This window comes from Papaver somniferum, unplaced genomic scaffold (assembly GCF_003573695.1).
Source record: "Papaver somniferum cultivar HN1 unplaced genomic scaffold, ASM357369v1 unplaced-scaffold_10, whole genome shotgun sequence".
Classification (NCBI taxonomy): Eukaryota; Viridiplantae; Streptophyta; class Magnoliopsida; order Ranunculales; family Papaveraceae; genus Papaver; species Papaver somniferum.
Window position 1 is genome coordinate 11,090,801 of NW_020618825.1, and position 15,167 is coordinate 11,105,967.

General features: G+C 39.8%; 2 protein-coding genes across 2 annotated transcripts; both read left to right on the forward strand.

Moving 5' to 3' along the window:
* Window positions 1-1,762: 1,762 nt before the first annotated feature.
* On the forward strand, window positions 1,763-8,851 carry LOC113326331 (subtilisin-like protease SBT1.4). The gene is made up of 2 exons (XM_026574078.1): window positions 1,763-1,945; window positions 7,532-8,851. The coding sequence occupies exons 1-2, from the start codon at window positions 1,763-1,765 to the stop codon at window positions 8,849-8,851; spliced, it is 1,503 nt and encodes a 500-aa protein (XP_026429863.1).
* Window positions 8,848-9,345, forward strand: LOC113326332 (subtilisin-like protease SBT1.4). The gene has a single exon (XM_026574079.1). It carries the CDS (start codon window positions 8,848-8,850, stop codon window positions 9,343-9,345), a length of 498 nt encoding a protein of 165 aa, XP_026429864.1.
* Window positions 9,346-15,167: the final 5,822 nt, after the last annotated feature.

Below are 15,167 nucleotides of genomic sequence, written 5' to 3' on the forward strand. Positions count from 1 at the left end.
ATCTAAATAAATAAATGACGAACTACGGTCTTGCTTGATCCCTTCGAGCAAAGGCAGTCGCTATGCGGTTCAGTACAACTCTACAAAGTTGTTCATATCAGCTGAGTGTTGGTTGCTGTGATGGCAGTTCATACCATCTATTCAGAGATGATTACAACCTTGGCATTATATATCGTTGGTAAGAGGTAGTTGCAATATTTGTTGTTCATACTACCTAGTGAGAGATGATTATTACCATCTCTCGTTTTTAGCAACTAGCCGTATAAGTTATTGGAGTTGGAAACTGGTCGTATAAGTTGTTGGAGTTGGCAACTGGCGATATCTCCCATTTTCGACAATTGGCCGTGTCTATGATTTTTGGCAATTGACCATGTCTTATTTTCGACAATTGTCCATCTCTAATTTTTGGCAATTGGCGGTGTCTCTGGTATTTTGGTAATTGACCATCTCTTATTTTCGGCAATTCGCCGTGGCTCCCGTTTTTGGCAACTGTCCATAGAAATTGTTAGAGTTGGCAACTGGCTGTATAAATTATTAGAGTTGTCAACTGGGCATATAAATTATTAGAATTGGCAACTGGCCATATAAGTTATTAGAATTGGTTCAAAAATTTTGAAGGTCTGGTTTCTCGAGTGGCGTATCGGAGAGTTGGAGCTTGCCAAGCGGGTGGTAACCCGACCAGATGAAAGCTAAAATTTTCTGGTCCGTTATTGTCACACCATCATCAACTATTTCTTGTAGAGTTAAATCAAGTGGGAATGTTATAAATACCCTCCATTCATGTTGATCTTGTACAAATACCCCCGAGGGGTAGAAAATAATTTTTTTGGAGTCAACTTGAGAAAGTTGCTTCCACATTTTGGAAGCAACTTGTATAAAGTGTCGTCCACTTCTGCAAGCAACTTGAGCTAGTTGCTTCCACTTTTCAAAAGGTAGGGGTATTTTTAAAAATTGAATAAAGATATATTTTAAGGGGCGAATTTTGAGGAGTATTTAAATAATGTTCCCTCAAATCAATAGTTGGAGATCAATTGGTCAACATTAATCTCAGTTTCATCAACATTTCTAGTGGAATCAAACTAACAACAAAGATTTAATTCACCTACACGCATCTCGAGGAGTGTTGGGTAGATATTTTGCACCAACATCTTTTGGTGCCGACTAAGGGAATATGAGTAAAAGATCGTGTTCCCCTAGTGAGAGAATTTTTTTCCAAGCGCTTTTGGAAATTAGAGTTGAAGAAACTATTGCGAAGATTGAAGAAGCGCCCGTTGAAGAAACTGTTACGAAGATTGAAGAAACTGTTCTGACTATTGAAGAAACTGTTACAAAGGTTGAAAAAACTGTTGCGACTGTTGAAGAAACTGTTACGAAGGTTGAAAAAGCAGTTGCAAGGGTTGAAGAAACCGTTGTGATAGTTGAAGAAATTATTGTGTATATAGTAACAGCAAGCGTTACAGGTCTTCCTAAAAACAGTTAACGTGGAGTTACATACTGCTACAAAAACAACAACAATTAATCAAACTGTCGTACTCATCGAGAACGTGACAGTCCACGCAGAAGGGAGGAAGATATTGACGGGCGTTGGCCCGATCGAAGTGATGCAAGAAGATTTGAGGATGCCAGAAACAATCATCAGAGTCGTGATCACTATAATAATGGCTATTATGATCATTGTGTACCCTAGGATGATCACTACCAAACGATCGAGCAAGATAAGCGATCAAGAACAAGTCATAGGAGACATAACAGGCGTAGACACATGGATAATCACTCAAAGAGGTCTAGACGTGAAGGAGACCATCCAAGAAGGAGAACAAAGCCTATCAGGAATGAGCGGATCAGGGAAACCGAAGGAGATTCACCGAGAATAGTTGTTGTCTCAAAAGAAATCCAAAGATGGAAAGCAGCAGATCCTAACGATGAAGAGGTCGATGAATTTCTCGTTTGTTGAAAAGATAAAGTGTTTCTGCCCGCCTATAAATTTCGACCAACCTCAATTCAAGGAATTTTTTGACGGAAGCAACGGAGATCCAGTGGAACATGTCCAACGATTCCAAGCCTCGAACAATGATTTTTTTTTGGGGTTGGGGGGGGGGGGGGGGGGGGGGGGGGGTGTAGCGACGAACTACTCTCCAGGACTTTTCCAATAACCTTGTCTGGTAAGGCTTTAACTTGGTTTTCACAATTGGAGCCAAATTCAATTGCTAGTTTTGGGATGCTATTGCGTTTTTCGAGAAGTACAAAATTAACCCTGGAAGCAAAAATGGGAATGGCCATTTATTCCTCTTGCACATAGAAATTGGCGAAAGTCTTATTGACTTCACAAGGAGGTTTCTTCAGGAAGTTAGTGAGGTTGGAAAGGTTGATGCCGGTCTCGTAATTGAAGCATATAAGAATGCGTTGAATTATGATGAGTTTGGAATATACAACTCCCTACCAGTTCAACCAGTCAGAACCGTCAAAGAGTTGTACGACGAGAGAGCTGAGAAAGAAAAAAAAAATTGTCGCTTATAACAAAAGGATCCGGAATCGAAGGTCACGCCACACCAAGACATGTTGAGGGCGATTCCAAAAAGAAAAATCATGATGGACCCAAAAATAGAGATTGCAACGAAAAAGATACCTGATCATAAGCCTATATCCATCTAGCAAGTTAGGATCGGATATAATAGATTTATTTCCTGCTTCAGATTGGGGCGTCTTTGCTATTTGAAAATATCTCTACAGATAATGGGGGCGGCTAAAGTGTCTCCAAGAACACAATAAAAAGAAACTTGTTTATAACAGACGAACAATAGAAGACATATTTTCAGTATCAACTCAAGTAATGGGGACGACTAAGGTTGAATGAACGAACGTCTGGGGAGGTAAGTCCTCACCAATTGTTACATTATAAATCGAGTTTATAGTCACAGTTGAGAACACCTTTTTCATGTATTTATTAAAGAAATACTTGCGATGATTTTTTAACAAAGAGAATGATTATTGAGAAAATACTTGCAATATTTTTCTAACAAAGAGAAAGATAAAAACGAAATGTTTTGATTATTAAGAAAATAGCTGTAATGTTTTTCAAATAAAGAGAAAGACAAAAATGAAGTGTTTTTGTTAAAAAAAGGAGCGGAAAAAAGATATTTCAATAAAAGTTGGAGCTAAAGATAGAGCAATTAAAGATGGAAAACAAGAAAAAAGTTTCGATAGGAGCCGGAGACAAAGAAGGTACTCGAAGAACAAAGGAAGAGTACAAAAGGTCAGAAGTAAAAGGCTTGGAGATGCTCCAAGTTGGAAGGAATTTATAGCAACGGTTGTGCTTCCCAACCTCTTATCGATGAAGAGGGAAGGAGGACCGTCAACTATCGAAGAGTTGTAGAAGTACAAATCGGAGATCAAAAAAAAAACATACAATGTTTATTGGTGCAGCTTTGATATGTAAGCGAGTTAAATTCAGTTCGAAATATCAAATGTAATTGGAGATCAAAATACAAGTCCAAAAAGCCATTCGACTAAGATTACAGCTTCAAACAATCAATCGGAGTATGAATCAGTAATTTCTGGACTAAAGACTACACTGCATCTAGGGGCGTGTACTATTTGCTAGATGTAATTGACTACATCACCAAATGGCTTGAGGCATTAAACAAATGCCTACCTCAGAACGACTTTGCTTAGCTTTATCAAACATTTTACGGGTTTTTCCAATCCAGTCATATAAGCATGCGTCGATTGGCATTATGTGAATATCTATCAGATTACGAGTTACAAAAGTCTAAAGTGTGGAAGAATCATCATTCGTTATGGAGTCAGCTTCCCGCTAAGTAGGAACCGATGCTGATCAATGTCAAACAGGTAGTTAATTGGAGCGGCAGGTTCTAGATGATCAATGTCAAATTGATAGTTCCTTGGAGCGGAAGGTTCGAGCTGATCAACATCAAAAGGAATTACAATCCCTATCGCCATCACTGACTAGGATAGGAGCTTCCCTGATATCACGGGTTACACTTTTTGCTGGGAATGCTATGGGTTTATACAAGAAAAAAGTACAATCCAAGCATGGATAGAAAGTAAAAGTAGACAAGTGAATTCACAGAAATATATCATACAATAAATTGAAGATTCCGCAGTAACAAAAGGGACTGTACCTAAGAGTCATTGGACTTAGGGAATCGGTTTGAGAAGTAGGAACACTGTCCCTTACGAGTAAGGAAGGTGAGAACTCACGCGGATAGAATTAGCGTCCAGTTCCGTATGTTGGAGGAAGATGGCTGAAACGCAAAATAAAAGAGATGTTAGGCGTTCAGTAATGGCACAAACAAAGTAATAATTAATAAATGGAAGGAGACGCCCTCTACTTTTTAGATAAACTGTGAAGACTGGAAGTTGAGTTATGAATATGACGAAACAGATGAAAGGTTGATATGGACATACCTTAATTAGCTGCTTGGAGTCTTGTGACTTTGAGCTGTCGATGAAAACAAACAGAAACAAGATTAAATTCTTTTGGTGAGACAAAAGTTTAATAATGGAAGTATTAAAGAAGGAAAACTATTATTATTTAGTATTTACCCAATAGAAAGAGAACTGGTGATCGCAAAATGTGAAGATAAGGTGAATGGAGCACAACTTTAATAAGGAGAGATTTAGTGCCACACAAGAAAAATTATGGTATGAGTTTGACATGATGCAGACTTTATGGAGTTTCATAAGGGTCAAATTCTTGTAGATCATGGTGGTTCTGGTGTTTAGTAAAGATTGAATCGCATCCTCAGTGGTATGCAGTAGTCGGAGAAAATGTTATTCTCTGATATAGTGTGCATAAGTACATGTACGATCAGACAAGTGAGAGGGGGCATAAACACGGAAGCAAAAAAGACTAGGGTATCCAAGTACACCAAAATCTTTTCACTTTTCACAACCTATTCAAGACTCATCTTATATAATCTTTTCTTAAGCAAAAATCAATAAAATATTATTTTAACAAGGTGTCCACTTGGAACGGGTTAGTCCGGAGTGAGCTAACAAAGTGAGATCAGGTGGCGAAAGACAAAACACCTTGTGCGATCGACTATGGACAAAGGATGTCGAGACGATAACAACCACAAGATGTACACTTGATAATGGCCAAGGTTCGAACCGAACCAACTATAGGATCAATATCAAATGCCTAGTTAACGTACAATGTAATTTACTCTTAATTGTAACTGAAAAAGGTAATTATAATTGCGGAAATAAAAGTAAATGACACTTCAAGATTTTGTTAACGAAGAAAACTAAAATCTTGTAGAAGAACTCCGGGACCTAGTCCAGTTTTGAACACTCTTAGAATTAATCCGATATACAAAGACTACTATTAACTTCGTATAGTTAAGACCAAGTAAACTACCTCTAGTGACATAGTTTCCTCAGTATCCATGCGCTTACAACCAACCTGGTCAATGCACGGGAATCTTAATATAGAGTCCATTATCTTAAGTTTCTTCAGCTGCTATGAAGACTTCAAGCACTCAACTCCTTTGGATCATCTTCCAAACAGTAAAAGACTATTTTTTGGTAACCGCTCTTATCAACAAATCAAAGATTTATGTTGAATTTAACAAAGGCACTTCTGTTTAAACTAGTAAACACCTTTGGAAGGTCAGATCAATCAAGATCTAGATTATCAAAATAATCAGACCTAGATTCCCAATCAATCTAAATATATGTCAAAGAGACTTATTATCAAGAGATGTCGATCTATTACGACTAGCCATGAATTGTCGATCAAAGATAAACAAGCCTAGTCGATCAAAAATCTTCTTGTTTTCAATTCTTCAACAATGTACCTGCACAAACAAACTGGATTTTGCTTATGATCAATCACACACATAATGAAGTTTATTAATAGTGGGTGATCACAATTATATATCATCAGATCTAAAAAAAGATCCGAACTATCGTTAATCCCTTAATCTAGTTTGAGTGAACTTATGTTAGAAGATAATAATCTCAAGAATAATATTTAAACTACGTGCAATCAAGGTTTGACAACCATTACTCAATCAAATAAATAATTGAAAACTAAAAGAACAATTCAGTTCTAGTTTCCCACCAGCGGTACTATCTAGACGTTTTTTGATCCCACCGAAGACTTTAAACTAGCGGATGTAAGTGATTTCGCCTAATTAATTAGGTTACTCTCCTCTCCAAGATAGTATTACAAGTAATATTATTAGTCGGCTACAGCAGTGCCTACAAATTGAAGTGCCTTCCTCAAGATGAGTTTGTAAGAAGAACAAACTTCTTTATTTATAGAACATGGTAGTTTGGACACCAAGGAATTTCCAAAACCCGAAAAAACCTAAAAGATATGCAAGATATTCCGATTTTCGGATTTGTCTGATTCCAACCAATATCCTACCTGTAATACAGGAATCCCACTTGGGCAACAACCAAATATTAGCTGGTATATAGGTATACTTTACTAATATAACGTCCAGAGATATGTTTTATTTGATGGAAAATAAAACATAAAATTTTGAAAATCTTACTAGAAGATTCTCAAGCATTTCGGTTTGGGATTTCACTTTGAGTACCAATGAATATCTTTGTACAATAAAATATAAAATTTTATGTGTTCAAACTACTCACAAAATGTCGATATTTTGAACTTTTCTATTTGATAAACCCTAATTTTTGAAATACACACAATCCCAAAAGAATGCGTGAAATTGGAAACTTGGTGTTTCTATGGGGGATCGGTTCTACTAAAGATCTCTTATAGGTGATAAAAGCTAACTATTCGAAGACGAGAAGCATCAGTAGAATTGTGGATGAACCGTTTATTCTCGCATCTAAAGCTAACGTAATAGTTTTCTGAATCGTGTGCGTAAACGCATAGAAACTAGCTATGACATCTTTGATCTTATGTCGGTATCCTTTACTCCCAGCCTTATCTATGAAATTTGGGAATAGCAAACAACATGATATATCTTGATTTAATATGATGATATCAATTTTGGCAGTTGCGGGGCATGATTCCAGGATCATGTATTGATTAATAAATTATGGATTCTGTACCAATGGTGTAGTTAATGCATTTGTAGTATATAATGCATGTGTAGCAGCAGCAGCAAGAATAAGCAATCAAAGATGAAAACTTGGTCATCATGGATAGTTTTTATTTTCACTGTAGTCTGTGTTTTGATTATACCGTCCAATTCTCAAGATCGTGAACTCTCATTATCATCTCATGATCATGATGATGAACAGCTAAAGACGTTTATAGTGTTTGTTTCCCAATCGGATAAGCCTTCGGTTTTTAATACTCATCAAGATTGGTACAGTGCAACTCTCCAATCTCTCTCTCCTTCACCAATAAAATCAGTATCTTCATCATCTTCTCGAGAAATCATTTATACTTACGACCAGGTTGCTCATGGTTTCGCAGCGAGACTAACACCTTCTCAAGCTTCTCATCTAGAAAGCTTACCGGAAATACTCTCGGTCATCCCTGAACGTTTTTCACCAACCGTGTACCACTCATTCACCCCAGTTCCTTGGGCTCAATGACGGGTTTGGTCTTTGGCCTGATTCTGGTTACGGCGATGGCGTCATCATCGGTGTTTTCGACACTGGTATCTGGCCGGAACATATCAGTTTTAATGACTCGGGTTATACTTCTGTACCCAACCGGTGGAAAGGTATTTGCGAGACGGGGCCGGACTTCCCGACCTGTAACCGCAAGTTAATCGGTGCTCAGGCTTTCTACAAAGGACTTGAAGCACATCTCGGACATAGAGTTGATGTGGACGGTAAAGAATCAAGATCACCTAGGGACACTGCCGGACATGGTACGCATTGTGCAGCTACTGCAGCTGGAATTCCGGTCGCAAACGCGGGGTTTCATAACTATTCAGTTGGAGAAGCTAAAGGAATCGCAACTAGAGCTAGACTCGCTTCTTACAAGGTGTTGTGGGATATCGGAGGTGTTGATTCTGATACTCTAGCTGCTATTGATCAAGGTGTGAAAGATGGAGTTGATGTCATGTCTATCTCAATCGCTAAATCCTATGGTACTCCTCCATACGACAAAGATCCGTTAACAATTGCAACTTTTGGTGCAGTGGAAAAGGGAATTTTGGTTTCTTGTTCCGCCGGAAATGATTGGGATAGAGTAATTTCTAACGTCGCACCATGGATGTTGACAGTTGGAGCGTCGACTATTGATAGGGAATTTCGTGCTGATGTGATATTAGGAGATGGTCAAGTATTCCCAGGTGTTTCGTTGTATAATGGGGTACACGATACTTTCTTGGAGATTGTCTACATTCAACGCGGTGATGGTACTTCTGAAATGTGCGTAGACGGATCGCTAAGCGCAGCTCAAGTTGCTGGAAAAATTGTGGTTTGTCTGGGTGATGGAAGTGAGGTTGCCAAGGCGGCTGGTGGTTTCGGAATGATTCAGATGGGGATGGTTGAACAGTTTGAAATGTTATCGTCGAAATTCTATCCGATTCCGGCGACTCAAGTTAACAAAATTTCAGGTTTTAAGATTATAGAATATATCACCAATAGTAAAAACCCTATGGCTAAGATCGATTTCCGAGGAACTGTAACTGGATCTTCATCGTCATCTGCTCCTAAAGTTCATTATTATTCTAGCATCGGCCCGAATCGGATAACCCCGGAGATTCTCAAACCAGATGTTATTGCACCTGGAGTTGATATCTTGGCTGCTAAGTCTGGGTCAGATGATGAATTCCTACTCATGACTGGTACTTCAATGGCATGTCCTCACGTGAGCGGATTGGCTGCAATGCTTCGAAATGCATTTCCTAAGTGGTCTCAGCTGCCATCAAATCAGCTCTCATGACACCAGGTTTGGTGTACGATATTGCGCCGAGTGATTACGAAGCTTCTCTTTGCACAATTGGGTACACAGAAACACAGATGAAGCTCTTCGTCAAGGATGGTAGAAAGGTTGATTGCGATTCCGTCAGGTTATCTGGTCCAGGCGATCTAAACTATCCTTCATTTTCTGTTGTCTTTGAATCCGGAAGAACTCAAACGGTTAAGTATAAGAGAGTGGTTACAAATGTTGGAACTTCAGCAGATGCAGTTTACAAAATTAGAATTAGATCTCAAACACCGTATGTTAAAATTCGTGTTTCACCAGCTAAACTTGTGTTTAGTAATGGTATAACAAGTTTGCCTTATGAAATCACATTCGAGTCATCGGGACCAACAAATCTAAAAAAGGCATTCGGGTCAATTGAATGGTATGATGGAGTACATGTTGTAAGCAGTCCCATTGCTTTTGTCTGGGGTACTGCTACTACTTCTACAAGCTTGGTTTCTTTTGTTTAGGTTCATATCTGTTTACTGTTGTTTCAGCCAAATCTTCCAAGCAAATGCATCATCTCTACTTAATTACTTTCTTAATTGTGATTCAATGGTTGAAATCTTGATGTGATTCTAAAATAATGGATAAATAAAATGAATAATTTAATTTCCGATTTAACTATTACTACCTCAGCCTCAGGAAAAATATGTTGGTTTTATATGTAATTTGTAACCGAGGAATTACTTTTTTTAGGAGCAGAAGTAAGGTAGTATATAATTGGGTACTGACTGTGTAGCTGTAGGAAATCCCACAACTACACCCAAGTAACGAAACTCATAGAAACTTACTAAAACTAATGAAGGGGGATAAGACTCGAACCATTTTATAATTTTTTCATAAGATTTACACAGAGAATAAGAGATTCCACTCCAACATATAAACCCTAATTCTCTCTTTACAACTTTTCTCACCAAACAATCTCTTAGCTTAACAAAAACCTATTACCCTCTGCAATGCACATTCCAGAAAAGAGAGAATCAGAAAATGAGTTTCCAGAACGAAGAAGAATAGAGTGAAGAAGAGGGGAGTTGGCAAAGTTGGACATGATTGGAATGAACATAGATACATGGATCGATGTACTAGATCCTCTCCCTCCTTATATAGGGCAATGCATAGTGGAATACAGCTAATAAAGTAGTTTCTTCTCCTATAAACTCGGTTAAATCCTCTCTCCGATGTCTGCTTCTCTGGCATATCTGATATCTTGCTTAAGGTCACACTTTTCATGTGAACCTTATCCTTATCGTTCTTCCATTGTCGAGGTTTTGTCCGTACCTTCATCAAGATCCCTCATTGTCGCATTCCCAGCACTATTACCTTTTATCGTTATCTAATTGTCGAAGTAATTTTTTTTTTGTCGTGCTCCCAATGTAGGTACACATTTCATCTTCCGCCACGTGTTCACAAAGACACACGTGGAGGACATGCGGCTGAGAGCATAAAGATATGATATCACACGTGGACAGCCAAGAGACGCGCCTTGTCAAGATAGCGTCGCCACCCACCAGATCCAACGGTAGAGGATCGAGGAGACAGAAACACTAGAACACTGCGAAGCACTGGAGGACAACCCAAGAGTCACTTTATCCTATCCCTAGAAAGATCTAAGATCTACGGCTGGGGATAGTCAGACTGACGCAGACAAGACAGGGGCAGAGGACAGCTGTCTACCACGGAAAGACATCTCAACTACCCGCATTAAATACCCTCAAACAGCATACGTGTCAGTCAGCCTGTGGAGGAAGCGCAGATAGCACTGAATATTCAAACGGAACACGCAGAGAGAACCGAGAACACGAAGACCTCTGAGTAAGCGGCACAAGACACAAGAGGATAAGGTTATAACGGGCTTCAGAAGTGGACCCCACGTAACTATCCTATAAATACCCCTCTCTCCCAAGTGAAGAGGGGGAGAAAAACATTAAGAAGAGAATAGGAGAGAGACAGAGAGATAGAGATACAGAAAGTGTAAGTGAAGTTCCTCCTGCTACGCAGGCTTATATTGGTCTCAAAGTCATTCGACTATTTCTGTAACCCTCACACATATAATGAAAAACCCAATCCCGAAGACAGAGATCTGAGTGAGAATCATATAAGTTAATCGTTTCGTATATGTTCATACATTTATACTTTATATGTTCAATTCGTTACTTATGGTATATCATGTTCGTACATTTTATACTTCGTCCACTATTTATATTATTGTATGAGCTAAGGACAATGATTGTAGTTGATGAGACGAGGAAGAATATTAGAACTCTGAGTCAAGGATTCGACATAACCAATCCATTCCCCTCAGGCGCAGCCTATTTACTGTATTGTCATGAATCTGCGCGCATTGTTTGTGAATACTCAGATGACATTGATCTGTGTGTTCACAATCTGGCGCTAGAAACAGGGATTTTCATCCCGGTAAAAGAATTATCTTCTCCTGTGACTTGTTTCAGGCTTCGTTTTTTGAAAATAACGATGTATGGAACACTACGGTTTTTTCCGTTCATGATTTCAAAAACCAAAATTATGAACAGATCCGCGTTTATCTAAGTAGATCTGATTTTTCATGCGTTTTCTAAGTTTTCACACCTTTGAAAACCAAAATTATGAACAGATCCGTGTTTATCTAAGTAGATCTGATTCTTCATACATTTTCTAAGTTTTCATACCTTTGAAAACCAAAATTATGAACGGATCCGCGTTTATCTAAGTAGATCTGATTCTTCATGCATTTTCTAAGTTTTCACACCTTTGAAAACCAAAATTATGAACAGATCCGCGTTTATCTAAGTAGATCTGATTCTTCATGCATTTTCTAAGTTTTCACACCTTTGAAAACCAAAATTATGAACAGATCCGCGTTTATCTAAGTAGATCTGATTTTTCATGCATTTTCTAAGTTTTCACGTCTTTGAAAATCAAAACTTCGAACAGATCTGCGGTCATCTACATAGATGGGCGCCTTTCGTATCTTCAAGATTTTACGCCTTTGAGAACTCAAAACGCTAATAGATATCACGTGGGGCCCATTGTCTTCGTGATTTTTTCTCTCTTTCAGGAAAATATTAAAAGATGGAGAAAAGCAAAGATTTCGGAAAGGAAAAAGCTTCGTCAAAAGAAATGCCAAGGACAACCCCAGTGGTAACTAGGAGTAAGCAGAGAGGTTAAAAGATGAATTCAGCGGATAGGGCGCAGGATAATACAGAAATTACAGCCCCCATCAATGCCAACATCATCGCAGCAAACGTAGTAAATGCCGCGGCAGCCAAAGCAGGAGCTTCAAGAGCTGGCGGATCCAAAGTTGGAGCTCCCAGAGTAACCAATGCTCAACTACAGGAACATCAGGAAGTCGTAGCAGAGTCAGGAATACAACAACCCCTCTATGGGATGCCCTTAACCAACAAACAGAACATACCTTTTCCGACCAAGTAACCGCTTCTAATAGCAGGTCAAACCTCACAACAACCGTCGGGGTCCCAAGGTGCACGGTTAGATCCACCAGAACCAGTAATACGGATCGTGGATGAGGAACAAACCATAGCCGCCGATGAGAAATTGCGGGCAGGAACACCAAATCAAGGGTCAAATCATTCCGCTCAGATGATGGCCGAGCTGACAGAATTAAGGAAGAACCAGAAGGCATACGCAGATGCTGTGGCGATATTAGCACAAGAGAACCAAACACTCAAGGAAAGAATCATTCATAGCGCAGAGGTACAAAACCAACGCGACGAAGCTAACTCTAAGGCTATAGCACCTAATCAAGATAGAAGAATGGTGATCGCAAACAACTCGATTCCATTGAACCGAAGAGAAGCAAGGAGCAGTCAAAGATCAGACCCTGATTACAATCCCGAGAACTCGGACTACTACGACGGTACCACCCTCCTAAGAGCAAAATCTACCATTCATAAAGAGCACTAGATCGCAATGGAAAATCTGCGTGCTGAGATGATGGCAGAAATCAAGGAGCTAAAGACTAGGCAGGGAGGCGTAAGACTAGAGCAAGTGATGAAGGAAGCGAACACTACCCCGCTGACGCTACACTTGTCATGGTTTGATAAATTGGTTCGAATGATGGCCCGTTGGGATAACGAAGACTCCATACTGTGCAGATACTTCCATCAAGTTTAAAAGGGTCCACATTGTCATGGTTTGATAACTTGCCATCAAACTCCATCGACTCCTACGACCAACTCACAGAAAAATTTCTAGCAACATACATGTACAACAAGGTTGTCAATACCGGCATGGACAAACTATTCTCGCTGGAGATGAAATACAAAGAGACCATCAGAGACTATACTAATAGATGGCACAAGATTTTCCAAGCTATTGGCAACGTAGATCCTGTGGTTAGTATCAACTTCTACAAATGGGGGATGGACAGGATGCGTCCTTTGTTTGTTGAGATCCACGGGACCATCCCTACCACCGAAGGAGACCTCCGGATGATCATAGAAAAGCATGCAAGGTTGGATGAAATTCAGCTTGAAAATCCCAGAGCTCATACTCAACGTCCCACACACACAAATTCCATGGATCAAACCAGCGGGTCCAAAAGAGGAATCACAGAAGAGCGTCCCAACGCAGAAAGGAAAGAACGAAGAGATGATAGACGAAGAGATGATCGAAAATTTGAAGATCAAGTCTGGACCAAGATGAATACCAGTTATTCGCGCATCCTGAGGGAGATCAAAGGGCGGGAGAACTTCGATTGGCCATGGTCCAAGGGAAAGCAGCCTCCTAGATCAGAAAAATCTAAGGAATACTGCGAATACCACTGCTTCAACGGTCATCAAACAAAAAAGTGTAAAAATCTCAAGATAAAGATTCAAAACTAATCGAAACAGGAGACCTGAAACAATATATACATAAGATTGATAACGAAGATAAAACCAAGAGAGGGAAGCAGGTTCGATTACCAGAAGGCAACCACACCCTCAACACGATTTCATGTTCAGAGATTCAAGGACCATCCCTAACCGCCCAGATTGGGAAGAGATTGAGAAAACAATTCGAAGATTATTGTGAGCTTTATAAGATCGATGGGAAAGAGGTAAACGAGCATGAACAATGGATGGACGCGCCCATGACTTTCGATGCAGACGATGTGGAAGAAGACATGGAAGACCATAATGACCCTCTAGTCCTCACAGTCCCAATAGCAGGGTGCAATGTCAAGAAAATTCTCATCGATGGAGGAAGCTCAGTCAACGTCCTGTTCTATGACACGTTCAAACGTATGGAACTCAACGACGAGCAACTGCTGTCATCTTACTACACCATATACGGATTCAACGACGCAGCTACAAAGCCCCTAGGGGACATTGTCTTACAAGTAGACGCATGGCCCATGAAAGTGGACACTCGATTCAGCGTCGTAGATGCACCTTCACCTTACAACGCCATTATCGGAAGAAGATGGTTTCACAAGCTCAAGGGAGTAGCGACAACCTACCATCAATATCTCAGATTCCCAACACCCCAGGGAGTCATGGAAATTAAAGGAGACCAAGTAACTGTGCGGGAGTGTCAGACTTTACAGAATCAGATCAATAATGAGCGGGAAGAAAAGCACCAGTCCCGAAGAGCCAAAAATAAGGAAATAACCATAGATACATATCTGGAAGAAATCTCGGGAAAAAGCCTTCTGAACGTAAGCACCACTGGTAGCACAGAAGCCAACACCTCCGCGACAAAAGAATACGGAGAGCCCACCAAATAGCAATCAAAGAATGTTCCTCTCTTGGGGAAACCAAAACCCACGTTTACACCTGTCGAAGCAGCTAAAGAAGTCAACATAGGTACTGAGGGAAACCCGAAGATTATCAGAATAGGCACCTTGATGGATGAAGAAAGAGAAGCCGCGCTAATCAAACTTCTAAAGGAATACGCGGAAATCTTTGCTTGGAAATTGGGGGACATGCCGGGAATTGACCCAAAGTTAGTTCATCACGAACTTCGAATAAAACCAGGTACCCCCCCTTTTAGGAAAAAGGTGCGAAAAGTAGCTCCAGAATACCATCGAGCAGTTGAAGTGGAACTCCGCAAACTACTGGACGCAGGATTTATCAAAGAAGTTAAGTACCCAACATGGATCTCTAACATGGTCATCGTACCGAAGAAAAATGGCGGAGTAAGGATATGCATCGAATTCACCAACCTCAATAAGGCTTACCCTAAAGATAACTATCCACTGCCAAGCATTGACCAACTTGTCTAGGCAGTTGAAGGATATGAAGAAATTTCATTCATGGATGAATACTCTGGATACAATCAATTATTCCTA